Source organism: Sminthopsis crassicaudata, chromosome 1, assembly GCF_048593235.1.
Source record: "Sminthopsis crassicaudata isolate SCR6 chromosome 1, ASM4859323v1, whole genome shotgun sequence".
In the NCBI taxonomy this organism is placed as follows: Eukaryota; Metazoa; Chordata; class Mammalia; order Dasyuromorphia; family Dasyuridae; genus Sminthopsis; species Sminthopsis crassicaudata.
Window position 1 is genome coordinate 76,307,550 of NC_133617.1, and position 17,333 is coordinate 76,324,882.

Below are 17,333 nucleotides of genomic sequence, written 5' to 3' on the forward strand. Positions count from 1 at the left end.
CACTAGAAAAGCTCTGGTGGAAACTCTCATTAACTAATTGTTCATTGTTCTATAGGAACTAAGAAAAAAGACTTGCTCTGCTCTGTGCCAAAGAATGCCCACACTTTTCCTACCCCAGGTTCCCAGCCCCCCCTTTTTCTTCAATGAGTTTTTACACGACTCAGTGCTCAAGGTCCCCAAGAGACAATTTCCTTTGAATATAAATCAAGTACTATAAGCAAAAAAAAAAAAAAGGTACTTTTTCATCAGGTTACTGTCAATAACATGAAATAAAAGAAAAAGCCAAAGGATGTTCAGGATATTTCCCCTTCTGTGATGTCACTCCACTTCTCGACACCAATTCCAGACAGTATAGAGAGAATCCTGGGTCCTTCTTGCACACCTCTATGTACCTGATAAACTGGTGGACTTGCAATCTTTCATCATGGCCCAAGATGTACTTGGAGGAAACCTCAAAAAGCTAATCACAATGGAGTAGAGAAGAACCGCAGTCCCTTCTTTTGCCCTGTGCCACAGTAAAAAAAAGTCAGCTTCCAATTAATCAGCAGAAAGAAAAAAAAAAAAAGAATCTCTACTAGAGACCTTGGATCTGGGAAGAGAAATTGTTGACATCAAGGCTAATAAATCTGCACAAGGGTTGATGAAAGCATAGATTAGCCTACCCTGAAGGAAAGTGCCTTAAGAGTATGTCACCCTGATTAATATACCCCACCCATGCCTCCCATCCACAGCCTGCCCAAGAAATAAACCAGACCTGGAGAATATATGACCTCTAACCTGAAAAGCAGTAATTCATTAACTGGTTGCTCTGTTGCCCATCTCCACAAAGGACTTCAGGGCATGAGTCACCTACAATCAAACATTTAATAAAAGTTGTGTGTGTGGGTTTTGTTTGTTTTTTTAAACAAAGGACAACTTGGACTAGCATAGCCAGGTCCCAGTTCACAAACTGCAACCTGCTAATAGGCTCCAAAGCCAAGCTTCCTGAACCCAGACCCCCACTTCCCACAAAGGGTAAGTACGCGAAGGGTTACCTGTTCTATACTTACTGCCTGAACAATCAAAGCAACCCTACTGATACCAAGGAGAGGTAGAAGATACAAGGGGAGCTATAAAAGAGAAATATACAATTCAGGTGAGACAGTCCTTAGAGGCTGGGTTACTTTATCTTAACCCAGCCCTGGAAGCTATTTCTTCTGCCTAGTGCTACTCAGCATCAGGCAAAAAAACAGTACCCTCTCAGCCTACTAGGAGTCCTGCCAATGACCAGACCAGCAGTCCCAAACTCCTTCGGAGAAAGGACTCTTGCCAGGGTATTCAGAGAACCCTGGCCTAGTCTTCTCTCAACCCAAGCTCAGCATCAGTCTTTCATTCCCTGAATACCCATTTGACAACTGTGTACCCAAAGCTTGGAGTACAAGATAGATCCTATGTAAAAAAAAGATCTAATTCCCTATGTGCTACCTTATCTGTATCTACCTGTTAGGCTTTGAAAAATTCCTAAAGGCTTTGAAAAACTTCTAAGCTGCCTTCTGGGTTAACCAAACTCAAACTACTTAAGTCAGGACAAGAATGCAGAAGATACTTCCTATTCTATGTTAGGCTTAGTGAAGAGGAAATCTGGGACCAGCTTTACTTAGCTTCACCATCAGGATGGCCAGGAGAGAGCTCTAGGCTGGGCCTCTGCCAATAGGGACACTTTTTCTGGGGCTGCAGAACGCTATTTATAGGGATGCATATAGTCAGTAAACTCTCCTATCCAATTCATCATAAAGTTACTGCTTAGTCCACAGCTTCCCCTACACTAGCAAAAGCAAAGGATCCCATGAAGCAATCAGTCCTATAATCGAGACTGCTGCCTATTGGGGCACCTTCCAATAAACAGATCTATGGGTCACCTGAGCCAGGAAATATGGAATTATTCAGAACAGCAGGCCACAACAGAGAGAAAACAACACAGGCCAAGGTGAGAAAGTCTTCTTTGTCCTGTCTCAGTTAAGAATTCCTTCTAGCTTCAATATAGCTTAACAAATGTTTTAATTTCTTTTGATTATTCTAGTGTACCTTAGCACTTCTATAAATAGCTTAGATCACAGCTGACAAATTTTCTTCATCTGTCCAATGTCCTATTTGTATTTTACTTAGACTCCATCAGATGAGAACTCCTTGAGGATAGGGGCTATTCCAGACTCTGGAAGTAGATAAGAGCTCAGCACCATCATATACATCCCACTTTCCTAAGGACTACATGACCACAAGCCTGGTCTAAACAGGTATAAGACCCAAAACTCAACTTGCTGACCACATATTCCATCTTGGTAGCCACGAGAGCTCAAATAAGTTCATTATCCTCCCTTACCATGTGTCCAGGGCTGGGAGAGCAAAGAATGCCAACCTTGGATTGCCAACAGCCTTCCTATCTTATCTGCTCCAAGCCCTGAAGAAGTTAGTTTCTCTGCCTCCCACATGACTCTGATCTATAGGGAAAGTAATCTGATCCTTCATAATAATTAGGCCCAGGAAGCAAAATGAAAGCAGTATACTAAGAGAAGTGACTCAGAGATAACCCAGACACCAAAGTCTTCTGGTTAACCAGCTCACTGAGCTAAAAGCTGGCTCAGGGAATTTATTTGAAGGAACAACTAGTTCCTGATTGCACAGTGGTAGTCAGTATAGCCAGAGACATAACACGAACAAAAAGTTGAAGAAGCAGCTAGCAGGAGCTGGACTCTAGTGGGGACCTCATGGTGCTAGGTCTGTGTTACACACTTGATAGGAAAGAGATAGGCCATTCCAAAGAACCTCCTTCCATATCCCCCCGCCTTCTTTGGGGGTGGCTGATGTTTTCTACTAAAGGGAGTTTAGTACCAGGAAAGATTAGAATCCATGTCTTTTCTCCCTCCAAGGCCAAGAAACAAAGATGGCATATATAAAGGCTCATGGACTAACCAGCCAGAAGGGCAAGACATTGAAGATCATAAGAAACAATTTACTCAACCAATGCTACTATGTGATTTGGCAGGGAAAATCAGAGCCTAAAAGATCATGGGCCACTTACCAGCATCACCACACACCAGTTCAGGATACCTCGGTAGTTGCTGAATCCACTAGCTGAGCTGAACAAAGATTCCTGCAACCGGTGGCACCTGGTGGTTTGGGGGAGGGGAGGTGGAGGAATAAGAAACAAAACATTTCAGTGAAAAGTCTGCAGCACGTGAAGAAAAGGCAGGAAATTGAGACCTAAGTTAAAGTCCTACACCCTCATCCAAAATGAGTTTTCCTCTCAAACTTGTCAACGTTATCATGGGAGAGGATGGCAAGGTTTAGGAAGTCAGTCACAGTATATATGGTCTGCTGTTAGGCACTGGGCACAATGCATAGAAGGCACAGCCCCTCGACTTGCACTTTAGTGAGTTCAGACTGTAGAATGAAAGCTGAACGAAAACAAAATGATGCTGTAAAAGAACTATATAAATGAAGACAGAACTGACCACCTGCAGAATTTGGGGGGGCCCAAGAACAATGGAACAACCCGAGTCCAGGGTAGGTAACACAGGAACCCTAAACAATTTAGTTTTTTAAATTAATTTTATAATTATAACATTTTTGACAGTACATATGCATAGATAATTTTTTACAACATTATCCCTTGTACTCCCTTCTGTTCCAAATTTTCCCCTTCTTCCCTCCTCCCCCTCCCCTAGATGGCAGACATTCCCATACATATTAAATATGTTATAGTATATCCTAGATACAATATATATGTGCAGAACCGAATTTTGTTGTTGTTGTTGTTGTTGCAAAGGAAGAATTGGATTCAGAAGGTAAAAATAACCTGGGAAGAAAAACAAAAAAGTGCAAACAGTTTACACTCATTTCCTAGTGTTCCTTCTCAGGGTGTAGCTGATTCTGTCCATCATTGATCAATTGGAACTGGATTAGATCTTCTCTATGTTGAAGATATCCACTTCCATCAGAATACATCCTCATACAGTATTGTTGTTGAAGTGTATAATGATCTCCTAGTTCTGCTCATTTCACTCAGCATCAGTTCATGTAAGTCTCTCCAAGCCTCTCTGTATTCATCCTGCTGGTCATTTCTTACAGAACAGTAATATTCCATAACATTCATATACCATAATTTACCAAACCATTCTCCAATTGATGGGCATCCATTTTTATCTGGAACATTCTTTGGAGCATTGTGAATACTTCAATTTTTCTTGTAAGAATTGTTTGTCAAATGAGGTGATTCAGGGCAATTCCAATAAATTTATGGTGGAGAGAGCCATTTATATATAGAGAGAGGATTATGGGGACTTAGTGGAGTTCAACATAGTATTTTGATCTTTTTTGTAGTTGTTTGCTTTTTTCTCATTTTTCCCCTTATGTGATTTTCTTTGTGAAGCATGTTAAATGTGGAAATATATTTATATAAGAATTGAACATATTTGACCTATATTGGATTAATTGCTGTCTAGGGGAGACGAGTGGGAAAGGAGGGAGAAAAACTTGGAATACAAGGTTTTGCAAGAATGAAAGTTGAAACTATCAAGTATTCTGAAAAAATAATAAGCTATTTTTAGAAAAATTGTTTGTTCATATCCTTTGCCAAATGTCATTTCATCCCCATTACCATATCCTGGCATTCTAACTTTTTTCTCCAAAGGGTCATCTTAGTGGTCCTTTTTGCAGATGGAGAAATAATTAGTTAAGGTAGTTAAGGTAGATAATTGCCAAGCTCAAGCAGGTCCTACAAACTTGGTTATCTGTCTCGAAGGGTCTCATGGCCCCTGAACATTCAAAAAGGGGAAGGTGCAGAGGCCTTGACTATCACCCAAACCTCCCCTTAATATGTCACTGGATTATGAGATGGATTGTAATGAAGACAAGTTACCACTTTTGCCAATATCTGCAACCTCTGATCAACAGCTAACAAGTACTTAAGCCTTTAACACAAATAAGACCTTAGGATTTGACATCAGTAGCCAGGAAATCACATATCTTCCCTCCTGAGTTAGGATACTATGTACCTGCCTGACAAACATCTCTCATTGTTCTCCTCACTAAGCATCCCTAACTGTTCTCATTATTGTCCTAGGGGAACCTGAGAAAACATAGGAATTCCCCTAAAGTACAGGGAAGACATCTGAAATAGTGATGGGGTCCCTTGGTCCTTGGTCACTTTGTTGTGGACCACACAGATAATTGAAAAGAGCCTGAATTACTGCATACAATCAAGAAGCAAAGCTACTTCCAGAGGCAAGCAGGGAGGAGCATCAACAAGATGATTATCTTGTCCTTAAGTGGGTCTTTATTGCTATAGGCCCATGTTGAATTCCTTGTCATTTCTAGCATAGACAAAAAATTATCATGACTCCACAAACATCCAATCAGAAAGCCAAGTTATGTCAACTCTCAGAGTTATTTTTCTCTTATAAGAAAACTTATTGATATCACATTTCTTTGCTAATTCCTTTTAGGGTTAACCCACCAGTCAATGGCTTAATAATCCACTGACTTCTTTTAGGAACTGCCTCCCTTATGGCATCTCAAGTTCATTAGGAACTGCCTGCCTTTTGGCTTCTTCCCTCTTTTTCAGTTGTTTTCTCCTTTGTTTAATAGCTAATTTCTCTTCTGGCATAATACAATATTTGCCTCTAGATTTGAGGGTTCAACCTCATACCCCAGACACTAGAAATTTCCTTTTGACTTTTCAATATCATTGAAATGAGATCTAGTCTCTTATTCTTTCTAAATATAGACCTGAGACAGACAGTAAGCCAGCCCACCATTTTCAAATAATTTCCCCAATACAGCTTAATACCTAACCTAACCTTAGTTTTCTTATTTGATCTCCAAGTTGGCCCAACTATCCCATCCATTTACTTTCACCATACTTACCCCTTTCAGGGTAGCCAGGAAAAACTGAAAGTTTCTCTATAACCACAGCCCCAAACCCTGACTCTAGGGTAAATGACATCTGAGGGGCAAAGAAGCAAAAAATTAGGTTCTTTCTGTTTCATGGCCAGAAAAGATCCCAAGGACTACCAACACCTACACTTGCCACTCTCATTGGGAGAGTTTTCTTTTTCTCAGCCTGCAAAAGCTGATACAGAATACTGATCTCTTCAGTTAACAGATTTCTTTCTTCATTTAACCCCAAAGAAAACCTGTATCCCTTAGAACAGGGAGCAAATCAGAATAAGGACGCCTCAAAAAAACCTAAGCGTTTGGGGACTAGCACAGAACCAAGTTCCATTCCTGGGACACTAGTTTCAAGCTTTGAAATCCCATGCTCTGCTTAATTCATCTGCCTGGGCTAAGGCAAGCTCTTCAGGCTATGTCTTCTCCCTTCATATCAAGCCTCAGTGAAAGAATGCACTTACAGAATAGACGCCATATCTACCCTGTGTCTGCTTTGGGTTCTAGATCCTCACTACTCACCTTAAGCAGTATTACGCAGGATGAAAAGGAAAAGAGGATAAGGAACATGCCAAGCTACCTCCTACTGTTCCAAAGTGACTCAGGCAAAAACCCTAAGACCTTTCAGACAGAAATGTAAAGCAACTTTTGAATATAGAGAAGGGAGACAGGAAGGAATAAGCATTGATATAGTTACAATCTGCTGGACATTGTGCTAAGTGTTTCACAAATCTCATTTAATATCAAACAAGATCTATCAAGTGAGCAGAGCAAGGAAAAAAACACTTCAAAATTCAAAATGGTCAGAGCTCCTAAGAGGCAGCTAGACTTCCACCTCAAACCTGACTTCCAGCTCAATACAGGTAGCTGGAGTTGATCCAAAGGAAAACAGACATCCTGAGCCTACACAGAGTTGGGAAAGCCTAAAAGCCTTTGAAAAGGAAAGTTACCCTTTCCCAGAGGCAATGAACAAATTGTAGTGTGAAGAACTGAGCTGAAACTCTCCAAGGAATCATGCACAAATCTTCAACTTTCTGCTGCAGGGTCAGGAAGCTGGGGTGGGGTAGAGAAGGGAGGAGTTATTAAGTATTTATTAGCCAGAGTAGGGACAATGGACAACTGACCTTTGCCTACTCCTGATAAGACCATCACAAAGTCATACCTACATAGACCCTAATTCTAACCACACCCTCTTTATTGGCCATCTATAGTGCCTAGCTCCATGATATATGAAGACCAAAGTGCTATAGACCCTCAAAGCGTGCCAGAAATATTGCCTAAGTCCCCAGCCAAAGGAGCCAAAGGACAAACATGTCCTGAATCCCCCCTCTTTCTCTGTCCCGCTCTCCCCCTCTGTGTCTCTCTATGTTTATCTCTTACACACACACACACACACACACACACACACACACACACACACACACACACACACATATTCTATGCCTCTTTCCTTCCCAATTGGATTATAGTTAGAAATGGACTCAAGAATTGTTAGAAACTTCATTATAATATAAAACAAATTACCCTTTTTCAAACTCTAGCAATATGGCCAACAATAGTGAAAAACTGCTCTTGAAAGCTACCTTTCTTAAAAATCTTTAAATTCTCAATGTTGGATACTACTAAACAATTCTCCCTTCTAGAAATAACTTATTTCCAAAGAATGGCATTCTCCTGGTCCTCTTCCTTTCTCTCTCGACTACTCTTCTTCCCTTCCCACTTACTTCCTCTAAATAACAGGCAGTTAGGAGCTTAGATTCAGAAAGACCAAGATGCAAAATTCAGAAAGAGTTCAAATCCAATTTCAAACACTTCCTAGTTGTGTGACCCTGGGCAAATCATTCCACATCTGTTCTTTTTTTTTTTTCCTGAGGCAATTGGTGTTAAGTGACTTGCCCAGGGTCACACAGCCTGGAAAGGTTAAGTCACATTTGAATTTAGGTCCTCCTGACTTCAGGGCTGGTGCTCTATCCACTGAGCCACCTAGCTACCCTCTCTGTCTTTAAGAGTTGTGAGGATCAAATGATTTTCATGAAGATTAAATATTTATAAAGCACTTAAACTCTGCCTGGCATATAGTAGACATTATGTCAACATTTATTCCCTTCTCCCTTTTCCCAAAGTTTAGTCTTCACTTATCTCAACAGTGTCTCCTCTCAACCACTCCTAGGACTTCAAACTCTCCCTTTTTATAATCTTATCCATAAGCTAACCAGAATTACTAGTAGACTCATGTACTTACTGTTTCCAGATATTTGCTCACTTATGACCTGCAAAGCTCTCCCACCATAACTACCACCCAACCTAGGAATTTATGGCCAAAGAACAACTTGGGAACATTATGAAATGCAAAATGGAAAATTTTGATAACATTAAATTAAAATGGGGTTGCACAAATAACACCAATGTATCCAAGATTAGAAGGGAAGTAAAAAACTGGGGAAAAAATTTTAAAGCCACTTTTTCTGAGAAAGGCCTCATTTGTAAAATATATAGAGAACTGAGTAAAAGTTATAGGAATACAAGTCATTCTGATTGATAAGCGGTCAAAGGATATAAAGAGACAATTTTCAGATGAAGAAATTAAGGCCATTTCTAATCATATGAAAAAAATCTAAATCACATTGATTAGAGAAATGCAAATAAAGACAACTCTCAGGTTGGCTAAGATGACAGGAAAGGATAATGATAAATATTGGAGGAAAGGGGATACTAATGCATTGTTGGAAGAGTTGTGAAATGATCCAACCACTCTGGAGAGCAATTTGGAACTCTGCCCAAAAGGCTATCAAACTGTGCATACCTTTTGATCCAACAGTCTCATTTCTGGATCTGTATGCCAAAGAGATCATAAAAGAGGGAAAAGGACCCACATGTTCGAAAATGTTTGTAGCAGCTTTTTTTGTAGTAACAAGGAACTGGAAACTGAGCACATGCCCATCAATGGAGAATGAATAAGTTATGGTATGAATATAATGGAATATTACTGTTCTATAAGAAATGTGAGCAGGCTGATTTCAGAAAAACCTGAACTTACGTGAATTGATGCTGAGCGAAGTGAGGAAAATCAAGAGAACTTTGTACATAGTAATAACAATATTATATAATGATTAATTGTGATGGACTTCTCTGTGGTGATTTAAGGCAATTCCAATAGACTTGGGATGGAAAATGTAATCTGAATCCAAAGAGAGGACTATGGGGATTGAATGTAGAGCTCAACATAATTATTTTCACCTTTTTTTGTAGTTGTTATTTGTTTGCTTGGGTGTTTTTTCTCATGGATTTTTCCCCTTTGGTTTGATTTTTCTTGCACAACATGACAAATATCAAAATGTGTTTAAAAAGACTGCACATTATTTAACCTATATCAGATTACTTGATATCTTGGGGAGAGGTGAGGGAAGGTAAGAGGGAGGGAGAAAAATTTGGAACACAAAGTCTTACAAAAATAAGAAGAGAGCACTAGGTGGAGCAGTGGATAAAGCACCAGACTTGAAGTCGAGGACCTGAGTTCAAATCAGATCTCAGACACTTAGCACTTCCTAGCTGTGGTGACCCTGGGCAAGTCACTTAACCTCACAACTGCCCCAGCACACAAATAAATAAATGTTGAAAACTATCTTTATATGCATTTGAAAAAAATAAAATACAACTGAAAATTTAAAAACAACAACAAAAATTCTACCCAACCTGTAAGACGCTGCTCCTCCTTTATGGAGATCCCTCAGCCAAAAGGGACCTCAAGAGTTCATCAATACAGAGATGTTAAATTCATGGCTAGCACAGCTACCCTAACCAGATTAAAATGTAATTTGAGAAATGTTTAGCAAAATAAATACAAGTACAATAATACATAGTGTTATTTTATGGTTTTTCTGAGTCAAATATGAGCCAGCATGGATTTATTTCTATTTGAGTTTGACACCAGTGATCTAGTATAGCTAAATCTGAATATGAATCCTCTTTATAATCTTCACTTGTCAGGGCAGCTAGATGGTACAGAGAATACATATACTCATATACTTAATACCTACTAGCTATGTGACCCTGCCTGGACAAGTCAATCCCAATTGCCTGGCAAAACAACAAACAAACAAAAACCCTCATACAAATTTTCCCTTGTCAAATGATTTTTAAGCCTCCATTCCACAATTCAATCAACTCAATCCAACACATTTATTAAGTACCTGGAGTCTGGAGATAAGGGGAAAAAAGTTACTACCCTTTAGAATCTTACACTCTATTTGAAGGAAACATGCACACAGAAGTATACACAGAAATACATACAAAATGTAAAGTAATTTTGAGAAGGAAAAAACAACACTTAAGTTCATCAGAAAATTCTTCCTGTACCAAGTGGCACCTGAGCAATGTCCTGAAGGAAGGCAGGGATTCCAAGAGATAAAGAGATAAGAAAGGAATCCATAAGAGGCCACCTATGCAAAGGCAAGCAGCCAAGAGGTGAAATGTTATGTGTGGAAAAGAGCTAACAAGTCATTTTGACTGGAAAAGTATGTGTAAAGGGAAATAACATGAAATAAAGACTAGAAAAGCTGGTGAGAGATACACTATGGAAGGTTGAACATCTTAAATGCCAAACTTTGTGTTTTATTCCAGAGATGAGAACCGTAAAAATGTTCATATAAAGTGGTGATGTAGTCAGATATCTGACTATCAATTTAACAATTCTGTGAAAGATGGATTAAAGATTAGAAAAACAACGTGGGGAGACAAATTACAAAACTTATAAGAGTATACAGGCAAGTGTACTTAACTATGATAGAATCTATGGGAATCAAGAGGGGATTCATTCAAGACATATTATAGGGAGTGGAAAAGAAGGATGCCTCCAAACTTATGAATTCATTGAATGACTAGAAGGGTACTAGTATCTTCAACAGAAATAGGAAAATTTGGAAGTGGGATGGGTCAGGATAAAATAAAGTTAGTTTCCTTTCTACCATGTTGAGTTTGAAATGTCTATGGGACATCAAGGTGGAGATATCCAGCTAGTAGTTGGCAATAAATCTGTGCTGAGTTTCTGTACAGATTTTTAATAATAAATTTATGTAGATAAAGAGATCACAAAGAAGAGACTATAAGAATAGAGGGTCCAGGGCACAGTTTTGGGAATGACCACATTTAAGAGATAGAAGACAGGTGATTAAGCAAAACAAAACAAAACAAAACAAAACAAAACAAAACAAAACAAAAACTGAGAAATAGCAGAAGCAGGAAAACCAAAAGAGAGCAATGTTGTAAAATCTAAGGCAGGAAAGGCTGTCAGGATATGATATTCCAGAAGCAGAGTTATCTCAACAGTCATCTAAACCAATCCATACTTAATCTCCACTCTAGTGGTCATACAGATTGTACTTGAAGGCATCTAGTGAAGGAGCTCGCTACACTCTTTTGTCAGAATAGTTCCATCAGGAAGTTTTTCCTGATAGTAAACCTAAATCTGCCTCTTTGCACATCTAGACCATTGCTTCCAGTTCTGCTCTTGCTCTTCCTCATGACAATCCTTCAATTAAAGCTCTCATCCCCCCAGTGTCTTTTCTTTTCCAGGTTGAACACAACAACTTCTTTTAAACTAGTCCTCATACAACATAAGACTCAAAGCCCTTCACCATCCAAGTAGCCTACCTTAGCTTAGCAATACCTTTTCTAAAATATGTACCTAGAATTGAACACCATACTTCAGACAATCTGACAAGGGGAGATTTCAGAGGTTACCTATTCAATCCTGAAAGCTAGACTTCTCTTAATGTATCCCAAAGTCACAATTTTTTGACTATCAATTACACTTAATCTTATTGGATCTCATAATCCATTAAAAATCCGTAATCTTTTTCAGACAAATTGGTGTAGGATTGTGGTCCTTATAATGGTTGAGCCTAGGATTTTGCTTAAATTTACTAAACAAATGTTTTGGCTTAAGATGTGTTTGAATTATATCTCTTATCTAACTTGATAGCTATTCTTCCCACCTTTGTATCATCTGCATATCTCATAAGCATCAAAACACACACACAGATTGCTTGCGACACTCCATTGGAAATCTACCAAACTGATAAAAATCATTAATGATATTAATTTCTGAACTTTGCAATTTAACCAATTCAATCAAGTAAGCATTTATCAAATGTGTGTTGTCTTCCTCTTTAAAATGAGAGCTTATTTGAGAGTAAGGACTGTCTCACTTTTCAATTTTTGCCCCTATTGCTTAGCAGTGTTTTGCATATAGTGTTTAGTAAATATTTCCTTCCTTCATTTATTCAAACTATATTCCAGTAAGTGAGACAGCTCCTTTCTTCAAGGAACTTACTTTCTATGGGAAGATACACATTTTAAGTAAATAAAATATATAACAGAATGTTCCATAAAGTCCTACTGCAACTTTAAGGTCTGACTAAAAAAGTTCACTAAGTGTTCGGGGATGCCTTATGTACAAATACAATGTGATTTCAGAATGGAGAGGGTACTAACAATTGAGGGACAAAGGTGGCACTTGAGGTGGGCCTTAAAGGGCACCTAAGGGTTTCAAAAGGCAGAAAAGCATTCCAGACAAAGGCACAAAGAAGCAATAGACAATATCATGAATGTAGAGGAACATCAAAAAAGCCAGTTTGCCTAAAGCAAACAATAGTGAGGGAGTAATTGAAAAGGTAGATGAGGGTCAAATCACAAAGAACTTTAATTATCAAGCACATAAATTTATATTTTAATCATAAAAGCATCAGGGAACCACTATAGCAAGATCATAATCTTTTTATGCCATTAATCCCTTTGGCTACCTAGTGAAATCTATGACTCTCTTAAAATATTTTTAAATGCACAAAAAATAATTATACTGGAATATATTTTTAAAAAATTTTTTAAGTTTATGAATTCCACATTAAAAGTCTCTGAAACTTGAACAGGAAATATATGGTCATATATAAAAAATCCTTTTAAATTATTCCTTCAGTAGTTATATGGAAGGCAAGTAAGAGAGGGGAAATGATTGTGGAAATCAATTAAGGGTGTTGCAACAATTCTGCCAAAAAAAAACTATGAGGACCTGGTTGTAGCATAAATGACACGAATGTCAGATGAGGAGAGACAACACAGCAGCAGAAATGAGAAATGGAGGGAAGGGGGATGTCATCTTACCCTACATCTCTCCAACTTTTTCACTAAATTAGTGCAAGAGATTAGATCAAATGCTTTACTACAATTAAAATCAAACAGTAGCACCCCACCCCCATCTAATTATTAATTTAGTGAATAACTGACAAAAAAGGAAGAAAGATTAGGCTGGCAGGATGTATTCTTCGAGTGGTGATGGATCTTTAGTATCTCTGCCTCCTAAACAATCTCCCATCATCTCTAATTTGTGGAAAATCCTAGAGATTACTAAAGTCTAGAGCACTAGGTTTTCATTTGTAGACTCTAGACTCTTCTTTTTTGAAATCCTAAACATTGCCTTTCTCGGGTTTTGCATGCATACCTATCATGTTTATATTTTTTCAAGTATCACCAACAGTGGCTCCATAAAGACAGTGGCTCAATAATTAAGGTTGCCAGGTAATTTATCTGGCACAAGTACCTTTAATCTTTTGAGTACAGGTGGTGTTTTCTTATGATCTCCTTTCTTATCTTGGGTATCAACTCCATTATCCATTTTTGCTCAGTGCTTTCTTGGACAAGGGTTACTCTCCTTGCTAGATAAAACAGAAGCTCTGCTTTTTCTCTGGTGTCACTAATCTTCCTCCCCTTTGGCTTAAGCAAGCACTTCTCTCTCCCTCAAAAGAACCTCAAAAAATGCCTTTGGGTAGATTTAGCTTTATTTGGCAGCACTTTAGCACTCCTGTCATTTCTCAAAGTACTGCACTACCTATTTGTGTTCATCCTGATTCCTTCCCTTATTTCCATCTTTTACTCCTAGTTTTTTAAATTCCAAAACACTTGGCAACTTCTTTGTGCCTTAGGTCTCATACACAAATCTCATTTTTCCTGCTTTCCTTTGTGACTTCAAAACTTTATTTTTGAGATCCTTCCTGAGCTCTAGGATTCGGATCAAACTGTGGTGGGGATGTGGTAGATTTTGTATTCTCTTAGAGAGACAGATCACTTTCTCCCAACATTTCCACCATTTTTATCTTAGCAATCATTCCTATGAGGGGGCACCAAAATCAACAGAAAACGTCCTATTGTTGGTTCTTCTATCTTTTAAGTAATGAAATTATCATAAGAGCAGGTCACAAAATTGCTAGGAAGAGAATGCCAACAAAATCTGGATAACTGAAGTTCCCAATCACTACTATACTAGGTTTCCAAGCTACGTGATTTTATTCTTGAATTCCTCAATTATTTCCTCTTTCTATCCAGATGTTCTATAGAATAAAGGCTTTGAAAAGGTCATTGGATTTAGATGGTAAGAAGAAATAGATGGTAATCTTGAAAAGAGTAGTTTTAGGGTACTGGTAGCCAGAAACCATAATAAGGTTTTAAGAACTGAGAAGTCAAAGATGAGAAAATGGAAACAATTATAAACAAGTTTCTCTAAAACTCTAGCTGTGAAAGGGAAAATAAGTTTAGGAGCTATCTTCCACCCTCAAATAAAGGCCTTTACTCCCTTTCCTAACCCTTCCATGGAGGGAAAAAAAAAAAAAAGAGAGAGCTGCTAAGTTAACCCCAGACAAACATTCTATATCCTGGGGGAGAAATTATTTGGCAAGGTTTCTCTCACAGAGAAACAGACTGATCCCACAGAAGCTTTGGAGTTGATCAAAAGGGAAAGAGGTCAAAAGAGTTAAGATAACAGACTTCCTTCCTCTACCCCCCTAACTTCACTCAAAAGCCCAAGTTGCTCTAAAGACATTTCCATTCTCCTCATACTCTCCCTACCCCCACCACCACCTTGGGGAAAGCCACACATCAGCTTTCCCTTTATTACTGGACTGGAGCCTTTTACTGCATTCCCCCAAAAGGTTACCTTCCCTTTGCCTTAGTTAAAATGGGGGAGAGGGATTAGAGGAAGGAGGAAAGGAAGAAAAATAGTTTAAATAACCAGATCATCTGCCAGATACCTAGCCTAGGTCTAGAATTCTGTACTTGGCTACCTACAGAAACACCAGGACTGACACCCTCTCAAAACCTTTTAATCCACGTCCCCAAACACAAAACTTTCCCCCTGCTTATACCTTCACCTCTCTAAAGTTAAAGAATATCAGAATTGGACTGTATGACTGAATGGTACCTTCCAACTTCATCTGAGCAAAATCCCCTCAATAATAATCACCTTAGGAGCCTCCAGGTGAAATTTCATACTTTCCAAGGAAATTAATTTCCTATTCAACTGTTGGATAGCTCCAATTCTTAGGAAGTCTCCCACATTACAAGCTAAAAATCGACCTTTCTCCCAACCCCCAAAACCTCCTCTCAATGTAAATAGTCCTACTCCTTGGAATCAAGCAAATTCAATTAATTTTCCTTCAAAGATGAACCTCTTAATATTTGAAAACAATCATCATGTGTCTCAAAACCCAGCTAATAAACAGTGTCTTCATGGAGAATAAGGAAGTTGAAGAAAAAGGGATGTGATTCAGAAGGTGAATAGCAAACCCTTCTAGATTCTTTCATCATAGCCTCACCTTGCAACAGGGATAGGAAGAATCTAGCTTACACCCCAAAACATAACTGTTTGCCCTGCCCAAGCTAAGCAGGAAGTATTGAGAAAACAGCGAAGAAATTGTTTTTCATAGGGTCATGGGGCTAAGTGAAGAATAGAAGGTAAACAAGGGGTGATGAAGGGAAAAGGCAGGGAAAGGGCAGCGATAAGGGAAGGACTATTATAGGAAAAGGAAAACAGTGATAGGGTAGGCAATTATTGGGGGGAAATAGGGAAAAGGTTACAGCGATAATAAAAACACATTTAGATTACCACGTAACATTTAACACCTTTACATTTATCATCTCATTTAGTCCTTAATATAACCATGTAAATAAACCTGACAGTGCAAGTACAATTATCATTTTACAGGCTGGGGAACAGCTCCAGAGCTGATAAAATCATTTGCCTGAAGTAACATAATTAGTGATAGAGCTGAGGATCAAACACAACTTTAAATTCCTAGTCCAGTGTTCTTTCTACTATGCTGCTATTGGGACAGACAGGAGGCAGAAAGATGGAAAAGACAAGGTGTAAGGGAAGGATGACAGGGCATTGATGAAGATGGAACAAGAATGGTGAGAGACATACTGAGTCCCCAGTCTGGCAGGATCCTCCAGACACCATTTCCCTGCTTCCTTGCCTATAAGCAAGATGGCAACAGCTCCTAATATAGTGAAATAGGATGAGGAAAAAAGATTAAATAGTTTTTCTTCATAGCAAATTGTTCAGTTAATGTTATATGTGTGTGTGTGTGTATATATATATATTTTCCAGGACTTCCTACCCATATGACATGTACTCAATAATGTTATCTCTTTCTTAATCATTCTATTTAGAAGTTCCTCTAATCTCTCAGCACTATATTCATACTACTAATACGAGATGGCATTTTGTCTCATACTGTACGTCACACTGAAACAGCAAAGCTGAAAAAGACTTTGCACACAGTAGGCTCTTTTGGCTGACTGGATGGTATGAAAAATTCTTTTTCTAAGTTTGGGAAGTGGGAAGTCAAATGGGAAGTGACTAGAGCTTGAATGAGGGTAGATTCTTGGATAGGCAGATGTATAAGATCTATATGGTACAGATCTATATAGTACCTAAAAGGGTCAAGAGCCCAAGAGCTGTCTGTCCTTGAGGTGCGATCAATTCCCCAGCAGCTGTGGGACCAAGGGTTTCCTTTCTTGGTTTCCTGTGGTCTGGATTGCTTAGAACTGAGTTAGCTCTGAGGTGGCGTCCGAAGGGATGGGGGACCCAGCGATGGCACACCAGCCCCTGGGCAGCTGAAGGTTAGCCAGTCTTCCTTCCTCTGCCCTCTCCTGCCCGATCTACCCCAGATGGCTGGCTGATCCCTCTTTTTGGTTACTAGTTCTGATCCCATTCCTCTCTGGCTCAAAAAACTTAGGTCCTACAGAACAAAACCCAAAGTCCTTGCACAGAACGAGTCCAGACACAGTAATGCTCGAGGCCTTCGGTTTTACTGCCCCCTGGATCCCCGCCGGCCCGTCCCCATCCTTGGGCCCGGGCCTCCCTCCTACCTCAGCCTATCACAATTCTGGCCGTCCTTCAAGGCCCGGCTGGAGTGCCACTCCCTCCACGGAGCTCTCAACTCCCCACTACGAGAGACTCCGGGCTCCCCTGAATCTTCACCGAACTTTTTCCTGCAGAGAACGCCCTCTTTTCTCTCTTGTCCTTTCCCCCAGTTAACCCGGCGGTCTGGAGTGGAGGCCCGCCGCTCAGGCGCGTT

General features: G+C 39.3%; 1 protein-coding gene across 1 annotated transcript in view; it reads right to left on the bottom strand.

Annotated features, from left to right (window-relative positions):
• The window catches only part of DGAT1 (diacylglycerol O-acyltransferase 1), a 32,351-nt gene that overhangs the window by 14,104 nt on the left and 914 nt on the right, over positions 1–17,333 (bottom strand). Inside the window, exon 2 of the mRNA XM_074262953.1 lies at positions 3,059–3,146. Within this exon, the coding sequence (XP_074119054.1) occupies positions 3,059–3,146 (88 nt within the window). The remainder of the gene's footprint in view (positions 1–3,058; positions 3,147–17,333) is intronic.